Source organism: Taudactylus pleione, unplaced genomic scaffold (genome assembly GCF_031769625.1).
Source record: "Taudactylus pleione unplaced genomic scaffold, aTauple2 ptg000518l, whole genome shotgun sequence".
Taxonomy (NCBI): domain Eukaryota; kingdom Metazoa; phylum Chordata; class Amphibia; order Anura; family Myobatrachidae; genus Taudactylus; species Taudactylus pleione.
The window spans coordinates 2216047-2238890 of NW_028284920.1; the positions used below are offsets into that span (position 1 = coordinate 2216047).

General features: G+C 39.1%; 1 protein-coding gene across 13 annotated transcripts in view; it reads right to left on the reverse strand.

Annotated features, from left to right (window-relative positions):
• Positions 1-22844, reverse strand: part of ANK3 (ankyrin 3) — a 716972-nt gene that overhangs the window by 85841 nt on the left and 608287 nt on the right. For 9 of the 13 annotated variants that reach the window (XM_088450460.1, XM_088450458.1, XM_088450468.1 and 6 more), the window contains 2 exons: positions 11896-12019; positions 3641-3743 (listed from right to left, as the gene is read on the reverse strand). In XM_088450460.1, the coding sequence (XP_088306586.1) occupies positions 3641-3743; positions 11896-12019 (227 nt within the window). Of the gene's footprint in view, positions 1-3640; positions 3744-11895; positions 12020-22380; positions 22461-22844 lie in introns of those variants that run through there. The other 4 variants (XM_088450469.1, XM_088450461.1, XM_088450457.1 and 1 more) reach the window with 2 other exon arrangements.

The window sequence follows — 22844 nt, forward strand, 5'->3', positions numbered from 1 at the left end:
ATGACTGAGATAATAAAACCTTTGATTTTTGATGGTTCAATGTACACAAACTTTGTCTAAGGCACAAATTATTAAAAATATGGTATAAAATTACCTTCAGGCTGTGTGTATAGGGTGTAAATGAAACATAAATTTATTTCATGTATGTACACAAACTTTGCTTGAGCCACAAAATTATTGAAAATATTGTATAAAATGACCTGCAGGCTATGTGTATAAGGTGCATATAACACATATATGCATTCTGTGTGTATATTGGGGTCCCATTCCCAAGATATTTCATTATGATATGCAATTATTCCAAAATACGGAATATTCCGTTATCCAAAATACCCCTGGTCCCAAGCATTTTGGATATGGGAGACTCAACCTGTACTATTTATTATAATTAGGAATAGTTTTAAGAATATATAAGAAACAGTTAATAAATAAATAAATAAATAAATATACAGACATTACTGGAACTGTGCATTCCGCCCACCTGTCACTTCAGTCATCAAATACCGAAACCAACTGTGCAACTGCCAGCCCCTTCCACATGCTGCACCCATGATTTACTGGGTCTCAATGGGTGCTGAGGGATGGGGGGCCAGGGGTGTATGGGAATTAATTAATGGAGGCCCTCCAATGCACAGGGGCAGATGTATCAAACTTTGGATAGAGATAAAGTACCAACCAATCAGCTACTAACTGACATTTTACAGGGTGAGTTTGAAAAAATTACAGAAGCTGATTGGTTGGTATTTTATCTCTCTCCAAGGTTTGATACAACTCCCCTACAGGCTGTTACTACACACACAGCTAGATTATCTTCAGATTCCCTCTTGCGCTGAAGTGAACTGAGGGCCTGATTCAAAGATGGATGTGTTCCAGGTCACTGCTGTGTCTTTGGTAGCAGTGGATCTGAGAAATTATGCAAATATCGCAGAGGCCTTCTTGTGTAGCCGGCTTCTCATATTCGCTGCCTGCTTCCAAAGACGTAGCATGTGGGAAACAGCAGCAACATCGCGGCGGCCATATGGTTATCTGAGCAACCTTAAAGCTGGGTACACACTGGCCGATATATTGGCCGATCAAATGATCAGCCAGTATATCTGCTGCCCGTTGGCCAGTGTGTGCGGGCAATATGTCTGTGATCCACATCGTTCACAGACATATCGCATTGGCTGTGCAGCACAGCCAATGGACAGATATGTCTGCAGACATACCTGTCCATCTGCAAGTGTGTATGGGTGGTCTACAGACTGTCCGTACACACACAGCGGCAGCTGCGGGGAGGGGGGCGGCCCTGCCCCCGACTCGCCTCCCTGCCAGCGGGACCCGCGGTTGCCGGATAGATGATGGCCGTTCAGTGTGTATGAACGAACATCACCTTAAGATATATCTGCAGATATATCTTTCAGGTGTGTACCCACCTTAAGGTAGCTCAGAATGTCTAACATAATTAAGATGTCTAGGCTGGGAACGCTGGCTTCGGAGCACCTCCATTTTTTCAAAAAAGGTGTAGAACTATCGTGGCACTTCCGCACTGTGTCTCCAGCGCATACACAAAAAAAAAAACATTAGTCATTTGCAACCGAATCGGGCCAGCGTCCACCTGAAACCTCTCTGGAATGACAGTGGCCAGAGTCAAGTGGTGCCTGTATAATTAACAATTATAATTTTTTATTTCTTAGAAATGTTAAGTAAAACATGAGTGTTTGTGAATTTAATTGTTATTGCCTGCATATGGATATTTATAGCTCTGGAACAATAGTCCCACCCTTAGGCAAAATCAGCATGAAATATTTGAGAACATGTCTAAAGCTATCCGCACACACAGCGATCTAGCTGTTTCAGTAAGCCCAATAGCTGAGATCATTACTGTGCTTGATGTGGAGCCACACACACACCGTGATATCGGGACAACGGTAACGAGGGCTGCCAGTATTAGACACGGAAGTACCTTATATTGCAGTTGATTCCCAAATCACTTATCAGAACTGTAAAAGCTTCCCCTATTTATTCCTGAATGATGCACTCTCTATTACTGTAAAACACTTTGCATTCACTCTGCTTGGCCCAAAGCCTGGGAACAGCTGAGGGTTGTTTATGAAATAAGAAGCATGTGGCCTAAAGATGAATTAAGAGTGGGTCAGTCACAGGACTGTATACATTTCTATCCAGCAATCACATATATTAAAAGGCATCTTCTTGGCTACAATTAAAACATTATACAAGAAACTCAAATATACTGTATACAAATTCGTTAATAGATCAAGAAAAATATTTAGCTATGATTGGAAAAATGGGGCCACGGGTGATTCTTCCCCTTCCCCTTCTCCCCCTCTCCTTATTTTTCTGTCCCTATTCTTCTTTCTTTTCTTTTTCTTCTCACTATTGATTAATAATAATTGAAATAGGAATCTACTAAATTCTATTTTTTTTTTTTAATAAGGACAAGATGTATGTTCTTATAGAGCAAAAAAAAATTCCTAATTTTGTTTTTCTCAACATATATATTGTTGTATTCATATCTAAAATGTTTTAGTAACTAAAATGTTTGAAAACCCAAATAAAAACATTTTGAAAAAAAAATAATCTATAGAATGACTGTAAAACAGATTGCACACAATCAATGGCCTTGATTGTGTGCAATCTGTTTTACAACCATTCTATAATTTTTTTGTGATCTATGAAGGCTAAAAAAAATATCAAACTTCTGCTTTCATGAATGCAAATTGAAAGTATCTTTCTAAAATTAGAGTTATTACATTTTACTAAACAAGAAATACTCTATAATACAGTAAAGTGTCAACAGTATAACTGTATGTAGATGAAATGTTAACTTTATCTTTCTTACAAGCAGTATGTTAACCCCATGTTTCTCATGAACAATGTGTAGTTATAACGTTAACCTTCATTTCATATCAGCAGCATAAAGTTATGTGGCCGATTCTGTGTGTGACGTACGGGACATTTACATACATTCAAGTACGTGAACTGTTTCTATACCATAATTTTATTTGTTGGTGTCCAAGTATTAAATACTTTGTTGGTAGAAAATATAGACCAGATAAAAATTTCACTCTGTGTGATGCACGGGTTTTCTGTAGTGACATTTTTTCTAGTGTATATTTTCTACCAATTAAGTATTTAGAGACTTGGACATCAGTAAAAATAAATAAAGGTATAGAAACAGTTCACGTACGAGAATGTATATAAATGTCCCATACGTCACACAGAGAATTACCCATCTATTTCATATAACTAAGAGTTTTTTTGTGTCGTATAATGTCATAGAATTCCAGAATCCAAAATTAAGTAACTGTATACAGTCACATCCAGCTATTTTTTGCTATTTTTTTTTTAAACCCCACTTTAAATCCAGCTGCAACAATCAGCAATTTTGTAAAATAGCGCCTCATTAAATAAACCACTAAAATGTGTGATCCATTGACAATATCGTATAAAATTGGAGCAATACGAATATTATCCGATTGTATCTGGATAATGATAGCTTTTGTTCACACATAATATGAAGATCATCCATTTCCCATCTTATTCTACTAAGAAAAAAAAACATTGCTTTAGCAAGATCGTCACAATCTGTAAATATATTCAGAATAATATAACTTTTAAGAATAAAACCTGTACATACCTGGTCCTTTGAAGGTGCGAGAAGTTCTTCAATCATCATACTGTCCCGAGCAAAAGAGCTCCTGTTCAGCGTATAGGACCTATCCGAACTGAAGGAGCGGAGGCTGTTGTTGTATTACAATTTACCACAGTACACGCAGATGACAATGAGATGGATAAAAGACAAAACAAACAAACAAAAAAAACAACAAAAAAAAACAAAAGGAAACAGTGAATGCAGCTTCCAGGGCAAAGTGGAGTATGATAAAAAATAAATGTGATCAGACTTTTGGAAAAGTTTGTTAAGGAAGATAACTTTGTATATTTGTTTTACAGACCACAATTCATTGAGATAACATAACATGCTTTTGGCGGATGATTTATTTCTTTGTAGAGGAAATACAGGAGAAGCAGCTCAGGATCGCTGGCTGAGCAGTTATAAAGAACACATTCATCTTTTACAGTAACATTTACATTTGTGTGATGTGAGATTTAACCCTGGAAGGTACATGATCGGCAGACTCTGTGCCAAAACCTACATCTAAAATGCAAACAAAAAACAATTCAAACCAAACTACTAGGGCACCCTCACTCACTTCAATCCACTATGCTCAAGCTTCAAAAACACTACATGCATTTCATTATTTAATCATCAGAGTGGTGTCACAGACTGGATAACAACAGAGAATGGAAGGTTAAACATGACTCTTCCTGATATATAAAAAGGGAAAAATAATGAACTAATTCTCAGTGACGCGCATGAATATTCTAGTGGCTGACCTGAATGTTCTGTATGGGTAAGGGACCTCTGGGTGAATGAAGCGTTCTGATTGGGAACTGACGCAATTCTGGTCGGAAATTCACAATGGTTATGTCAGCTATTCTTATAAGCCAATACACAATCACTCTTTCCTCCATTAGAAACTGGAATACTAAAGCCTTGGAAGAGCAGCTTTTCATGTTCAGTCTTAACAAATCAGAACTGGATAAAAACCCTATGGTGTCCTAGGCAATATATAGGCAATATAATGGTTTGGGTCAAAAAATCACCCAGCACATTTTTTTTTTTTTTTTAAGTAATCAATACCAATTGGCAATTTGGCAGGAGCCTCAGTGCCTAATGCCCATTTTGTTATTGTTGTCTGAAACAATATTCATGAGATTGTAACCTATCAATTCACTAGGAAACAGTGTCACTGGCTTCTATTTAATTGGTAGGCCACAGTGCCATTAATACGCCAACAAAATGGTTACCTCCACTTGTTATATATTAGTGCACACTTTTCAATTGTCACTGATCACCTTAGTGACCTGGAATAGCTTTACCATTTACAACTATCACATGTTTAAAGATGTTAATATTGGATCTCTAAAGCAGGGTAAACACTATACAATTATCTTGCATATCATCTGAGAATTTTATGATTGGTCAGAAAACTGTATAACGTGTACGCACCACAGGTGTATGTATAATAGGTGCATGATGTGCGGTGCATGCCGGTCCCTGGGTCCAGGGGGCCCTGCATCCAAAGTATACTTAATTTGTGCCGGCAAGCGAAGCCCTCCTCCTCTGCTGTGCCATCTTCCCAGTGATATGTTTGATAGATCCGATAATTGGTCGGCCACATCTGGCAGTGTATTTACTGCCACGATCGAGTGTCCAACATTTACCTCAGGGAGAAACAGGAAATGTTTCATCCCCAGGGGAGGAGCGCAGATACCGTGGCCATACACTGTGAAATGTCTTACAGTGTATGGCCAGAATATCTGATGGGTTTCAGCTTGTCAGATAAAATGTCGATCTGACAGACATTTTATCTGACAGTGTATGTCCAGCTTTAAGGCACACATCCACTTGCAGAACAAAAAACGACTGCACGATTACGACATTGTAATCGTGCAGTCGTTTCACAGTCTGTGCTGTGCCTACACTAAACGTTCAGTCATGCAGTATAGGCACATCAATCATCCCCTACCATACTCAACCTGACGTTATCATCAGGTTGTACAGCATGTCCGGCCGATGATTGATTTCGGAAACGACCAGCGGGAGCGCGCATCGCTGGTCATTTCCGACATAAAAGTACACAATTTGTGCACGATTACTGAGCGATTGCACGATTACGATATCGTAATTGTGCAATCACTCAGTATTGTCGGCAAGTGGATGTGTGCCTTTGCAATGTCTGACAACCGACTTGCAAATAGATCTTTCAATAGTTGTGGATGAAAATCTCTATTTCTTCTGATCTAAGACAGATAAATAGAGAAGATTTGAAGGAACAATTGTATAAAGCTATAGAAAAACAATTATATAAACTTATAATATATATATATATATATATATAGTATTTAGAAAAGAAGGCACTCAAGAGGGACTTTAAAATAAAACTTATCTTATGGAAAATACATTTTAGCCCAGGACATTATGTCATAGTTAACGAGAGGCTTGGAAACGGAGTTCCTGCTGAAAAATAGCACTGGTGTTTGCGCACAATATCGGATGTTCATTCGCAAGGAAAAATTTGTGAGTTAACGTCTCATCTTAAGTGAGCATTGTTTAGTGTGAACCCAGCTTAGGTAGTAGTAATTTTTTTTACTGCAAACACGAAAAGCTGCTCTAAGCTACTTATGTTGGATAATAAAAACCTTTCAATAGTGGAGGGGAAAATGCAGATGATAAAAAAAAAGAAAACTTCTCAACAATGAAACAAATAATAATAATAAAAAAATAATCACACCACTGCACAAAAATGACTAATACGAATAAAAATGAGCAAAGGTTAAAAGCAACAATATGAATGGATCACATGCCTTCTTACCTGATTTTAGGACTAGTTTAAAGAAAATTATTTTGAATAAGGAAAAAAAGCAAAAAAGTAAAAACAAAAAAAAAATCAGACGCATTAAATGTAAAAGGATAAATGATTAAGCAGATCAAACAATTTACTTTTTTCTCTACATGTTATATACAAATATATCTGTATATTTATTGGTATATTTAGTGGATATTTAAATATTATGTATATAACATGAAGGTAATGACAACGCAAAATAAAATTATAATAAAATAAACCAAAAATTTTGAAAATGAATGAATTTGGCAATAATAGTATTACATTGCATTTTCAATAAATTCAAGATTAAGCTCAGTTTGATATTTTGGCAGAACTGTATCATTTTTTTTTAGAACATATTTTTATTAAATTAATTTTATTATATGTGCCTTTCTTGTCTGCTGAATAAATCCATAATTTCACCTTCCATGAAACATCTCATGATGGAAATTAAGTGACAATTATGGATATATTTAGAATGGTTAACAGTTTTAAGCATCTTAAAGGTACTCTTATTTGGCAAATCTATCAAAGTGGAAATTAATACTTCTTACACATTTTCTGGAAAGTTTAAAGGGCGCACTTAGTGATTGTTAATGACCTAATTTTTCTCACTCCCATTCATCACGTTTACAATAACAAAGTGGTGCATTATTATTTTTAGGCCATATCTCCCAATATTCCATTCCAAACATATTTTTGTCCCAAAGGTAAAACACTCTCTCATAAAATAACAATCGCCACAAAACTGTACTTTTAGTTGTCAATAGTGATATAGATCAGGTACAGATCACCATTCCTTTCATCAATACCAGATACAGTGAATAGAACAGGACTATAAACCAAAATAAACATTTAAAAAGCCTTTTTTATACTTATATTAACCTTAGGACTGCTGTGCCAAGGTTTGCATTTAGTAAATGACCTAATGACCTTGCTCACCCCGTTAATTGGACCTGTGTCTAAAGTTTTATTGTACCTCTGCCTTGCCCATTAATGCGTGACCTGTAGTAGAACACAGTTCATGTAGGTAAATAAAAAACTATAGCTATTGTAAATACTCAATCTATATTATCTTTAACCAGCAGTATAAAAAATTGCAGGATATTGTGAGTCAAGGTAAAAAGTTTTTTTTTGGTTTTTTTTTTAATTTCTTTAAACTCATGGAAATAGGACTATGGGTTTGAAAAGTTAAATTATTATCTTAAACATTTGCCTGTCAGCAAACAAACTGCTCTATAATCCAAAACACTGACAGTAATCTCCACAATCACACTGGCCTGTTTGTTTCAGGCTTTGAATAAGCTTCACAGAGAATGCGAATCTGTGTTACTGTTCACTGAAAATCAGACAACACAGACAGCAATATCTCATACACTGGAGCTTTAACAGGACTAAATTCCACATGCACAGTGTAATATCCTGATAAATCGACGGGCGTTGGGTTTCACCAGGGAAACATGCAAAGGGAAAACTTTACTCTGCAAGATATGCAAGTAATAGGTATGCAGATATAGAAAATGTATATTGAAATGGAACATACAAAGATGAGAGGATATTTAAACAGTACAAAATAAGCAAGACTCTTCTATGACCAACTGATCTTCTCAAGCCAAGCCAGCAAGCTGATATGCGAGTCATTTATTCTTAAAATATATGGTAGCATCCAAAAGACACAAATAAGCAATAATATCTCGGGCTGCTGAAGAAATCATGGTATTAGAAGACACTGCTATATAAGCATAATTATTTACTGGGCTTTAATAATAGCCAACTTGGAAGTGGATCTGTGAGACATCTTTATAATTAAAGTGTACCCATAGCTAACACAGTCAAGGCTGTAATTTTGCTAAACCAAAATCCATTAATGCAGGCTATAATTGCAAGGAACTAGTCTTGAGTTACTTTAAGATCCTTAATTATATATTGATTTGTGATGGAGACTTAAAAAACTTGTGTTAAATGCAAATATGTCTGGAAGCTACACAGACTGAGATGCTAGAAGTCTAAGTCAACACATAATTGCAGAGAGGTAGTTTGACCATCAGCCTAGAGAAGGGTCCTGCACAGTAAGGGTCATCAGGCTCTCTGCCATGAGGTCATATGCATTTCTTTCACTGGATTTAACAGTGGATTGGAAGCAAGACATGGTATCTCTAGTTGTAATTATTAGATTGCATTACTGAGGTGACTGACCCAGGGAAATAATCGGATTGACATTTATGGCGTTACGGTCTTTCTTCCCACTGTGATGACAAACTGGTGACTGCCTGACCAAGTTTGATGTTTTGCTACATAGAGCATGGAGGACTTTTCTTCTTATTTCAAACCTAACACTATGTAACTATGTGAAGGTTTTAGAAAACGCTTAAAGATAAAAATGGCATTTACAAATAGGTCAGTATGATTTCTACAATATTTGGTAATGCTATTATGTGCATGTTGTCCCCTTGGTTGTGTTAATTGCTTCCAGCTGCTCCAGGTTACTACCATGACTTAATAACATACTGGTAGGTTAATGTAATGTAGTAGAGAATTTAGACCATACTTGCTTCTCCTCTCCAGGAGAAGGCCGGAGAGGAGTTGCAGCTGACCACTTTGAGGGCGGAGCTCTTTAAATCATTAGGCCCTGCTCCTGTCACGGCAAAATACTACAAGTTGAAGGTCTGTGGGGAGGGGCTAAAATGTATTTATTTACAATTTCTTATATAGCGCAACATATTCTGTTGCACTTTACAATTGGAAACATTAATATAACAAAATTGGGTAGGTAGGAAGGCTCTGCTCGCAAGCTTACAATCTATAGGGAGATAGGCATTGATACACAAAGATTGTTGCTATATAATGCAGTTTCTTGGTGGGCTGTATGATCCAGTCACACAGGAATATTGGCCAAATATCAGGAGGATGTGACAATGTGTGTGGTTATGTGTGGACTGTGAAAGGGGATGTATGGAAGCTATGAAGGTTATGTGGGCGGTTCTGGATACACATGCCTGAAGAGGTGAGTTTTCAGGGAACGCTTGAAGATTTGGAAACTAGAGGAAAGTCTTATTGTGCATGGTAGGGCATTCCACTAAGTGGGTGCAGCCCGAAAAAAGTCCTGTAGCTGTGAAATGGAGCAAGTAATGCATGGGGATGGGAGACGCAGATGCTGAGCAGAGAGGTCGGGTTGAGAGATATTTTGAGATGAGTGAAGAGATGTATGTTGGTGTGGTTTGGTTAATAGCCTTTTGTGAAAACCGGCAACCAATGAAGGGACTGAAAGAGCAGAGCAGCAGACAAAGAATGTTTGGCAAGGAAAATTACTTAATTCCAGTGGCAGCTCCAGAGGTGGGGCTGCAGCGCAGTTAAAAATTCAAATAGGGGAACCACACCAACTGCCATTTCAAATGCTGCCAAACATAGATGGCCGGGACTCACTGGCAGTTGGTGTGGCTCCTCTATTTGAATTTTGGACTGCGCTGCAGCCCCTCCCTTGGAGCCGCCACTGCTTAATTCACATAATTTTAGCCTCATCCCGCCCAACTAACCCGCGATTCCTGGTATTATCTCTCCATCCAGCCCACTTCACTAGGAAGTGAGTGCTGGAGAGCCACCTACTCTTCTGAGGGTCTACCCGAAAATTCAGGAGTTTCCCACACCTTTCAGGAAGGTAGTTAAGTATGATTTAGAATGGACCAGTGATTCCCAACCTATTTCTCAGGGAGCACTACCAGTGCATGGTCTCCATTTTTCTTAGTTGGTGCACAGGTGTATTCATTACTGGCTGACACATTTTAGAAGATCCACAGCTAGAGCTAATTATTTAATTTGTGATTCTGTGAGGAGACCTGGAAAACATGCACTGTTAGTGCTCCCTGAGGAATGAGTTTGGGAAACACTGATTTAGACTGTAATCTCCTTTGGTGTAGGGTTTGCTGTAAATTGTAAATTAATATAATAAAAACACAGATCATGCACTGCAGAGCCCTGTATAATAGGAGTTATTGAGGGTTTGGTTAGTTTACAGACAATCTTTTCTAGGTTCCCAATCAACCAGGTACTCTAAAGACTGCCCCATCACTCACAAACAGTCTAACATAACGGACAGTAAGAGATTAGGGCTCATACCAGTGAATTGATCGCTGGATTAGACATTATTAAACTTTTCCAAGAAAAATAATGGTATGCGCTAAAAACAGTAGCAGGTAAATGTGTGGGATCACACTGAGAAAGTAAGAGGACACTGACAGTAGATACAGGTGATCACTAGAGATGTATGGAGATCTTGGAGAGAGAAAAAGGGTAAGAGAGCTTGCTTGTGGGATGCAGTGCACCATTAATATCTGCTTGCATGTGCAATGTTCCTGAATTGAAGGCTTATACACATATAGCATGCATATTTGTGTAAGAAAATATGCAGAATATATGATCATTGTAAATCTATACTGTTTCTAATTGTTGTATTTTTGATTCATGTGTATGGTATCAGGATTTGAGCAGTAGTGCAGCAATTTGTGTTCCCGTGGGGAAAAATGCTTATTTCTTATTCATACTTATGAACAGTTCTGCTGCCTCCTCCAGGAGGTAGGAGGTGCTGGATGCTGGAGTCATCAAGCCGCCCAGAACACCCTCTTCACTCGGAAAGTGGACGGCAGCAATCAACGGATTGAAGGAGACTTGCCTACTGTTGTCAGAGATTTGGGACAGCCACCTGACATTTGTGAGTCTCCCGAACATTGCGACAAGTACTGTATGTTCTTATTATTGTTTATTTACATAGCGCCAATCATATTAAACAGCTCTGTACACAGACTGTATAATCATTCACAACAGTGCCTGACCTAAAGGAGCTTACAATCTAAATTGTCTACCACACACATAACCTATTTGTTTGTTTGTTTTAGAAGCCAGTTAACCTACCAGTATGTTTTGGACTGTACACTATAGAACTATGGTTGAGATGTAATAGGTTCAGGTTGAGTTTGCCTTAAACAAGTTGATGATTTTAATTTAGCGTCTCTATCACCGAATTCGCACCGATTCCAGCAAATCAGAACCTATGCATAATATCTATCTATCTATCTATCTATCCTTCCTTACCTACTAAACCGTGTAAACAAAGAACAACTATCTGAAAACAACACAGCTTTAGCACTGCAGCTGCTGTTATATTGTAATGGGTTCTGGACCAATATCATGAACACATATAAATGATTCCCTGCACATACGTAAACAAACATTGATGTGAAAAATGTATATTTAAACTCTGTACACATTAAAACAACGAATACAGATCTAGATCTTTATGCAATTATTATTATATTCTGTGATAATCATAAATTTGATGACTGCGATGAATGTAAATCAGAAATGGAAACATATATTTAAATGGAGTAGCACGGAATACAGTCACATACATGCATATACATACATACATACATACATAAAGACTTACCTGGCAGATCGGGCTCCCAAGCTGAAGCCCATGTATCCTTCTTGGGGCAAAGAATCATCCCCCAATTCTTTCAGATCTTGTGGTCCAAGATATTTGTCAGTGTCACCGGTCATTGCATCTTCACCTAAGAAAGAAGATTTACCATTTAACAACATGTGCCATTTAAAACAAACTCTCGGTATGACGGGTTAGGAAATCCTCTCGGTGACCCCGCAGACATCTAAATCAATGACATCAGAGAGCCCTGGGGTCATTTTCCATACAGGAATCTCAATAACGCACACGGAATCCAGGAAAAACACATAACTGGGCCTCTTACAATAAATCATACAAATAACTGAAGTGTTAAAAGTATGATGCTCAAAAATAAGTTTTACTATGCAAAAGGTGATTTTATTTTGAAACCCTGTATTACATTACAGGGTGTACAGCAGAACACATAACTGTGTGTCACACAGCTTTCTATTAAAACTTCAAAGGAAGTTGGAGGACAATATTTGAAATATGGCTGTCTCCATTAACCTGTTCACTTTTGGATGATAAACTTATTGCATGCAGAGGAAACGGATTCATTCTTCAGTGACATCACTGGTTCCTAGTGAACGGATGCGCTGTTGCTAATTAATCCAATTCAAATACCTTTTCCACTATTAAACCAATTTTTGAGCGCAAGCCTCTCCACTACCATGTTATATCAGTTTAATTCATATGTTACACAATCCAAAAAGAGTGAGAGGAACGATTAGTGCGGATGCAATTATTAAGTGCAGAAACATGGAGCACTCTGCAACAAAAAAGGATAGGAACTGCACTCGTTATGTAATAATTATACAATCTTATATATTGTAATACTTTTATGGAAATACATTTAAATATAAATTACTTGTAAGACAGACTCACAACATTTACCAAGGATTATAAAACTACTAAGAAATATACACTACAGTAAGCAAAAGTACACAAGTTTTATTGCCAGGAATCTAAAACATGTTGGGTCTGATTCAGAGATGGATGCATTGCCGATGTTACGCAGTTGAGCGATTATCGGTGGTCTGCGCACGTGTCAGAGTCGCACTGCGCATGCATCAAGTTTCATTACCCATGTAGCTCGCAGTGAAGATTTATTTGCAAAGTGATCAATAGGTAGGGGTCCACTTTGGGCGGCAATTGGGGGCTGGTGGTGATTCAAAGGCAGGTGTCACGATTATTTCCTGGGCATGTCTCAGCCTGCATCTGTGCTCCCGTACACAGTAAGAATGACTCTGAGTCTTAGTTCCTGCTGCCATTCTGCGCGACCATATTGTTACTCACAAGTAAGAACTTATCGACTGATCTGCGACCGATGCTGTGTCTTTGAACGCAGTCACTTGGATGTGCGAAGCTGCAGATGAGCATCTTAATACAAAACCCGGTGGCTACGACATTTGCATATTTTCGCACAGGCGCTGGATACAAATTTGCAGCTGCGGTGGCTTTAGCGCCCATCTCTGAATCAGGCCCATAGTCAGAAAGGAACACAGATTTACATTACATCATGTAATAGTACACGCACTAATACACAATATTATTTATCATCGATGGCCATCCCTAACTTATCATGTCCGGAACACCTATGTAATATTAGCTCACAAGGTTCAGATAGAACCTAGTGGCTAGTTGAATTGCATCATTAGGGATATATTTACTAAAGTGCAGATTTTAGAAGTGGAGATGTTGCCCATAGCAACCTATCAGATTCTACTTAACATTTATCTAGCACCTTCTAGAAGATAATAGCTAGATCCTGATTGGTTGCTATGGGCAACATCTCCACTTCGGAAAACCCGCACTTTAGTAACTATACCCCTAATGGTGCATTTCAACTAGCTACTAGGTTCTGTCGGAACCTTGTGAGCTAATATTACATAGGTTATCCGGGCATGATAACTTGATGATGGCCATCAATGAGTTAACCATGAATGGTTCGAGTCTGTGCATACAAAAAGTAACAGGAACTACAGCTGCACATGCACAGTACTTACAATAGGTGAGATTTTGCCATCAGGACTCCACCATCAATGATAAAACGATTTACCATCGAGGGGAGACTACCGATGGTCCTCCCTCACTCGCATTTAACCTTTATGTGCACAACTGATTCTGGACCTAAGAAAGACTCCCATAAGGTGCATACACACACAACGATTTTGTTATCAACGATTTTCTGAATGATTTTCTGTCAGATTATCTGTCAAATTTTTTAAAGTGTAACGATTTTTATGAACTACAAACGATTTTTGCATATTTCCTTAATGAAAATCGTTCTGTTGACAAGTCTGACTGAACTACAAACTACAAACGTGAACGCACATGAATGATAATCGTTCATCATTTGACTCAGCTAGTGAACGATTTTTACAAACGATTATCGTTAAATGATATCGTTAAACGATAATCGGTCAAAAAATCGTGTGTGTATGCAGCTTTAGAGTGTAAATGGTCATATTCCAAATATATTTACTGTATGAGGACTGTAGAACTAAAAAAGGCAAGGTACAGTATAGTTAGTGTAGAGATTCTCAAAACTATAGTGTAATGCTCACTATATAACACTTATGAAACACTTTAACACTCATTCACTAAGGCAAGACCAAAAATCCTTTTATATGTTTCTTTATAGTCCATGAAATGAAAGGAAATGTCCATTCACTTTATTTCCATTCATATTCGACCATTTTTACCCTGCCAAAAACTTTAGTTTAAACTTTTCTGCAGCACTTTCTGCAGTATTGTACTTCACTGACATCATGCATTGCTTGCTGCAACTTCCTCACAATTGGGTGTGTTGGGGGAGGTGCAGAACGCCACGGGAATTACTGCAGTCCACGGGAACACTAATGTATGTGTCACTGTGCTTGCTACTTAATCCACAATAATACCTACAGATGTGTGTCATCATTCATAATGTGGATCACAGACAATGCCATTCTTTCTATGTGATTCTTCTAATACGGCATAACGAATGTCACAATGTCGACACTGGCATACGGTCAACATTTTCAGAATGTAGACATTGTGAATGTCAACAATCTTATTTTAGCCTAACCCTAATTGCAGCCTTAAACTGCATACACACGGGACGATATTCATGAACGATAACGATATCGTTCAACGATAAATTGTTCATATAGTTCATTTTTATGCAGTGAACGATCGACCAACAATGCGTGTTCCCGCATGAACGATTACGATATCTATGGTCTTTCATGCATGCAGGCCAACTTGGTCGATTTTGTAAAGATTTGACTGTAAAAAGATTGCTTCTCTGAAATATCTATCATAGATATCTATCAGTGTGAGCAACCAAAATCTATCATAGATATCTATCAGTGTGTGCAACCAAAATCTATCATAGATATCTATCAGTGTGTACACCCAAAATCTATCATAGATATCTATCAGTGTGTGCAACCAAAATCTATCATAGATATCTATCAGTGTGTGCAACCAAAATCTATCATAGATATCTATCAGTGTGTGCAACCAAAATCTATCATAGATATCTATCAGTGTGAGCAACCAAAATCTATCATAGATATCTATCAGTGTGTGCAACCAAAATCTATCATAGATATCTATCAGTGTGTACACCCAAAATCTATCATACATATCTATCAGTGTGTGCAACCAAAATCTATCATACATATCAGTGTGTGCAACCAAAATAGTTTGTCCTGTACTACAGAAAGTTGGAGGGAAATCTATCAACGATATCTATGGTTGTTCAAGTTGTACCGTGTGTATGCACCATAACCCTAACCACAGTCTAAACCTAATTACATTCTAACCTTAACTTCAAGTGTCGACATTCTGTCAACACGTTTAAAGTCGACATTCAAACCATGTTGCCATTTTAAATGTAGACATCCTAACTATACCCGAATTCTTCAAATGTTTATTTGCATTTTAATATGTTATACCTAGGCTCTGACAACTTTTTTAGATAGTATCTGTTGATGAAGTGCGGACCTAGGGCCTGATTCAGCAAGGAACGCAGCTGCTAATACGCACGCAATCGGTCGATTGTTGCTTTCTGCGCATGTGTGTGCATCGCAGTGCGCACGCTCGAACAAGCTATTGCGATGGTAGCTGCATTTGCAGAGGCTACGCAGACCCAGAGCACAGTGATTAACAGGAAGTGCCATTTGTGGGTGGTGACGGGGGGGGGGTTGGGCGAACGCAGGCGTGCCAGTGCGTTGCAACGCCGTTGCTGGGGTGTACATATATTATCCACTGCGTGGCCATAAGCAGCCACAGCACTGATAGCATACGTGGCTGGTAGCAATTTCTGAGTAAGGTCAGGGCTTGTGCAAGTGTGCGTATGGGTCCAATGTTACCGATGGTTTCGCTATGTTCCCCTAGTATATGGATGTGAGTAAGGGGAAGTGGGCGTCCTTATGTCTGACTACGATCGCAATGTGTATGCACACATTTACATATCACCACTGATATTAGCAACTGCGGTGCGTGCGTATAAGCAGAATTGCGATCCGTAGTGAATCAGGCCCCTAATACATAGTCCTCAACTTCTTTAAACACAGCTCACTCCTTACTTGCCCTCAACTAAAGGGACAATTCAATTAAATGCGATGTGGGATGCAATGTGCTGTTGCATACATCAAAGGATTATTCCAAGTGGACCAGGGGTCCTCACCTGACCATCTCCAATTTTGATAAAAGTTTACATGAAGGTTGGCATATATGTCAGAACGACTTTGGGAAAATTTTATGCAATAGAAGCAAAACAATGCTCTCAAAGTGGGGGTAGGTGCAGCTGTCACCGACTCCGTGGTGCACAATCAGCAGGTGGGGACAATCTTCAAAATTGGTGCCCTTGACATGGAAAGACCCCAAAGATACTTACGTAAGACCAACACAGCTGATTAGGGTGGAGGTAGAACAATGTTGTGGCCACCATATTTTACAAGTGTTCCCACACTGCGACAATGGCACAAGGCATTTAATTGAATTTCCCTCTGTGGATCATTTACTACATTACAAAAGTACAATCCCCCACGGGGAAGCATATGGATTTGAATGCCGAGTTGGCCTTGCCTGCTGCAGTCAAAAATTTGCCCTAGCAGATTACATGAGCTGGATGGTTGAAGTGCATCCGTCCTCGCAGAGTGTGAGTTAGGTGTATGAGTCTGGCTATTGCTGTACCAACATGCAAAAACAAGGTTTTATATTGCAGGACAAGACTATTTAAGTTAGACAAAAGGTGTGTTTACAATGTTTTTTCTCCCAAACAGGATTGATTTTATTCTATTATACTTCGCTCTAGGGCCCGATTCAGACCCGCTCACTAGAATGCGTTCGCACGCAGCCAGCCAGCCGATGTTTGCAATCTGCGCATGCGTACGCATCGCAGTGCGCGAAACAGTCAGAGCGATCTGGAAGCGTTTGCTCACTGCGCATAAACAGCCCGCCTGAATTAGTGACAGGTGCAGCCGTTTGTGGGTGGTGACAAGGGCTGGCCGCTAGATATGGGGGAGTAGAGGTTAGCACGCAGACGTGCCTGAGCGTCTTAACGCTGTTTCGGAGGCGTGCATAATTAAGAGGCAGTGTACATGTCACTTGGCTGAATTTTACACTGAAGTGATCGCAGTAGGGTATGGTCAACTACAAGTGCTACGTACGCATCCGATGGTACTCGATGCTACGGATGGTTGCATACACTTCCTGGAGAGGATGTGCGCAAGTGGGCTTCTTAAGACATGCTGGTGGGCGTCTGCATACACAATGCGATCGCACACTAAGACATAGTGGGCGTGCTAATGCCTTGCAATCGACTGCCGTGCTGTTATCTGAATTTGCATACGCATCTAGCGAGCGGGTCTGAATCGAGCCCTAGGTCTTAAAGTGCACACACACTGGGCGATATTACTGAGCGACTGCACGATTACGGCATCGTAATCGTGCAGTCGCTCAGTAATCGTGCCCAAATTGTGCACTATTAAGTCAGAAACGACCAGCGATGCGCACTCCCGCTGGTCGTTTCCGACATTGTCCATCGCCTGAACATGCAGCATAATCTGCCGATAACGACAGATTGGCATGTTCAGGAATGATGGACAGTGCCTGCACTGAGCGACTGATCGTTCAGTGCAGACACTGCAGGGGATCAGGAACGAAGGTACGATTACGATGTCGTAATCGTACTGTCTTTCCTGATCGCCTAGTGTGTACGCACCTTTACCAATACCGTATGTTAATCATTTGAATTCTTGAATTATTTTACTGTATGAGTCTCCACCCCGACTGCTGAAAGAATATCTCATACATCTATCCACTTTATGTTACCTTTCAGTCTTCCTCCCTCTCATTTAGAGCTCCCAATCTCTGTTATGCAGCCCATGCAGAATTTTAGGAGGGGAATGGAAATAAAGTGAAAGCAGTTTGATCATTTCCTCCACCCGCATTTTCTGCAGCAACCACAAATACTGTATGTATAAACATGGGGGTATTTCCAAAGAGCGTGAAGTGAGAGTTTCAAACATGCTTGGAGGGCAGTTGGCAAACTTACGATAATGAAGAGTTTGTTCCCAAACTTATTGCGGTTTTCAGATGACATTTACTGTGTACTCTTTTAGGGTTTAGTATTTTATCACTGGTTTAATTATGTTGTGGGTAAAGGCGTGCAAGTGTATGGTAAAGAGAATCTGTAATGAAAGGGCTACATAAATTAAAGCACCAAAATTCAAGATATGTATTGTATTCTGGTAATAAAATGGTAGACCAGAATGAGCTCTACAGTCCACTATCACAAGTGATGTAATGTATAATGATACATAAATAACAATAATTTAGTGTTTGTTTTGCAATATATGTCAGGACACATGCACCTTGCAGACAGGCTGTCAGGTTTCCTGCTCTCGGTTACAGCTGTTGGTTAAAGAATTATCATCAATTCTTGTTTGTAAGCAAAGCTCTGACTTCACTTGATAAATATTTATCCTTTTTTTTGTTAGAAGAAGAAATTGGAAACCAAAAAGTTTCTTTTAATACATTTCAGCAAGAATTACACTATTAACATCTACATTGGAGCACACCTTGTCTTGTTACTTTTCTTGTACATCCCGTATATAAATCCATCGTTTATGACTATTCATTATTTATCCTTAGAGATGATATGGGTGAGCATTAATACATGGAGGGGTATTATTTCTCTGCCCAGAAGCTGCATGGCATGCACATTGGAGTGGCAGAAAGGCCATAGGTGGGGCAGTTATGAGATAAGTGGAGTGGCTGTGAATTAGTAGCTGTGTCAAATCTGAGAAGGTAAGTGTCTGTGTAAGGGGGAGGGGAGTATTAATGTAGGGTGGGGGTGTAGTGATGTAATAGTTTGGTAGGGTGCGATTAATATATTGTAGTGGGTTAGTAATGCCTTGTGGGGTCTGATAATATAATGTCAGTGGTCCCCATTACTCCGACTACGCAGGTGCGTAGAGCGCCGCCCGGCAGAGGGCGCTGTGAATAGCCGTGGGGTGGGGGTATATTAATGTGATCTGTGGAGTGGGGTCTTCTATTATGTGGTGTGGTATATTGTTGTTTCAGGGGTGTGCTGTGTATTATGTGGGGTGGGGGTGTGTTATGTTGGGTGGTGGTTTATTAATGTTGTTTGAGGGGTGTGCTGTGTATTATGGGGGTGGGGATGTATCATGTGGGATATGGGTTATTAATATTATTTGAGAGGTGTTGGGTGTATTATTATGTGGGGTGGGGGTGTATTGTTTCCCACTAGACCACGCTCCTTTATTTGTTTCCTGGGCGCGTGCATTCGGGCCGTGCATTGGTACCCCTTGGGGCACTTACATTATTTTTTGCTTACCTAAGAAAATTGTATCGGGCGGGCCCTGTCTAGTATTTATCCCTTCTCCAAATAGGGCTGCCAACTTTTCAAGACACAATATGAAGACACAAGCAGCATCAGTTATAGCCACAGCTGCAAGAAGAGGTAGTAAAGAGACTGTCTGACATCTGCCCCAATGTAGAGGACTGTCCAGTGCAAGCAGGAATTTGTCCAGACTGCAGCAACATTTGGGGGATATTTCCTATTTTTGCTTCTTTGCTCAGGAAGGGGGAGCATTGTGCACCTCCTAGAGGTGTGCACAGCATTGTCAGTGTGCTGCAAGAGGTTGGAGTCTAACTTAGACTCAGAGAGGAGGAGGTAGATTCCAAACCAGTTTAAAGTAATAGCCAAGCCTTTATCATGGCAACCTCCCCCTCTCTGACAGCACAACAGCAGTGCTACTATACTATATTGGACCACATTCTGTTGATTTAACCACTGACTGACAATTCGGTATCACCCACAAAAGGCCATTGTCAGCACAATCTCCAGGACTACTTAAACTTTCCAATCTAAACTAAATGAGTGCACGAGCTAAGACCATGGTGGCACTGTGTCTCAGAATGGGGTGTATTTTAGACACATAGCCTAGGATTTGGTAAGCTGTGATGCGAGGTTGGAAGGATAACTTAGGGAAAGGACAACCCTATGTATGACTATAAATAACTAATGAAACAGCAAAAAACCACCAACATCAACCTGTGACACAACTGTAGCAGCAAGTCTAACAGGGCTTTTAAACCTAAAAAAAGGATACTTCTGTCATGAGACATAGAAGAATGCTAATCGCAAAGAGAACATGGCTTTGTCTAGTCATGGTTATTTACCCATTCCGCATATATTCTTACATATTTACCATGTGGAATTAATAGGATACATTAAATATAATGTCCTCGCCATAATCACTGGGGTTTCTAGTAGACCCTACATGCCTCCCGTCCAATACTACACAACAGATGTAGATGAGTGTGTGTTGCCTATGCTTTCATATACAAAGTGAGTGATCGCTTAAGCTTTCTTCAGCGGACGCTGTGAACTGAATCTGTGAGACTCTGTGGGGAAGATTCAATTGTTTTTAAGGTGGCTATCTGCTTTGACCGCCCGACGGAGCAAATTGCTCCATTCGGGCACGACAGCTGCTGGCACTGCCATTTCTGGTTGCACCCTTAGGAGGGTGCGAGCAAAAATGTGGGTTAAACCTGTGGTTAGTGCGCCCAAACAGCAATTTGGGCACTCTAACTAGGACTTTAGATGGGTTTAGCCGTTTTACATGGCTAAACCCAATCTAATTGGACTAATGACAGCGATAATTAATGGGCGCCCAGAACAATTGAATTGCAACACTGGGCGCCCATAAATTATTGCCACCCACAAAACAATTGAATTGCTCCCTGTGACTTACAGCACCAATATCTCCAATACCTTACAGGGGCTGATTAAGATGTTCTTCTATACATTTGTTTTTTGAGACCAAACATCTGGCTTTCCACAAATTAGCTCAACAAACCTAATAGTACACTCAGTATAATTTAGAGATATTATGTTTTTGATTATTGATGGAATGAACTAAAAGTAACAGCAGATCTTTGTGTCACCTCTTTCTAGAAGAGCTCTGCTACAATATATATAGGTGCCAGCATTGGAATACAATTTCACAGGTGATAAAATAATTGTAATGCAGTTAAATATCCATCTTCAACTAGTATTAGAATACATATTAAAGGACAATTTAAATCAAATATATATATATATTCCATGAAGCAGAAGTATTGTACATTATTTAAAGTAACCCTTACATTTCACCACTGCTTTGTACAAATGTAAAAGTTAGCTCTACAGAAAGTCTAAAACAAATGTTGTCAACTCGCATCTAAAAAGAGTGTGACATGGGCATAAAGCACATTGGGGAAAATGTATTAAACCTTTTACAGAATGGAGACGTTGGCCATAGCAACCAATCAGCTTCTAGCTGCCATTTATCAAGTACATTCTATAAAGTGCAAGCTGTAAGCTGATTCATTGTCTTACCAACACATTCGACGAATCAGATCTAGTTTCTATCAGATTATTGAGCCTTGGGCATTTTCAGTAATTTGCCTGATATCTGCTGTATTGTCACAGCATATGCATCTAATGTGGTCCCAATAAGGGACAAAAAGATCAAATTGTATAGCATAGCATGTCAGTTATGTTTGCTGTGGCATTTATGGCAATGCTCTTGTATATGACTGTATTTATCACGAGAAGGGCCTCCCCATTCTTTGTAAACCGTGTATGTACTTGTTCTATACGATTTGCTATAATGAGTGTGGAATTTTGTGGCTCAATGAATATGATGAACCCATCAAGCTACAGTTTGCACAGAACATTTTTGTTTGTGAGATAAGATATACAGACCTCAAAAGTCTCTTAGTTAAGTATGTACATTATTTAGTTTATCACAGTTTTTGATATATATTAATGCTTGCTCTTGTAAAAAAAAAAAAATACAGCAATATATAGTTGGTAATTGGAAAATACCTGGTAATTATATGATTGTAAATCACACAACAATTTAAAAAGTTAAATCTATTTTCATAGAAAAAAAGACTTACAGAAAGGTTGAGATTATCTGCCTACTTTCAAACCACCAGGTAAAGTAACGACTCCTGACTATCAGCACTACCAGGTTCCATTCAAACATTTTAATAAAGTTCTTTCAACCTAAAACAGATACTCTGTACTTCTGGGAGGTCTGCTGCAGAATTAGGTCACATGATCACCTCACTTGCATCCAACCAGTAAATTCCCCTCCCATCATACAGGTTTGATGTTCTCTGTCAACTCAGCAATCAGACATGAAAAATATATCTTAACATGGCTGCTCCCATTGGTGGATATTCCTGTATGCATGACTCATTTTACAAATGGATGGAATATGATTGATTTTTTCTTTTTCCAGGGAAATTTAAGCGACTGATAGGAACTTTCCGTTCAAGTTTCGTTACGGAGTTCATTATAAGTTATGGGCTGCACAGATACAGTCAGTGTTAGCATTACTGCTTCACAGCACTGAGGT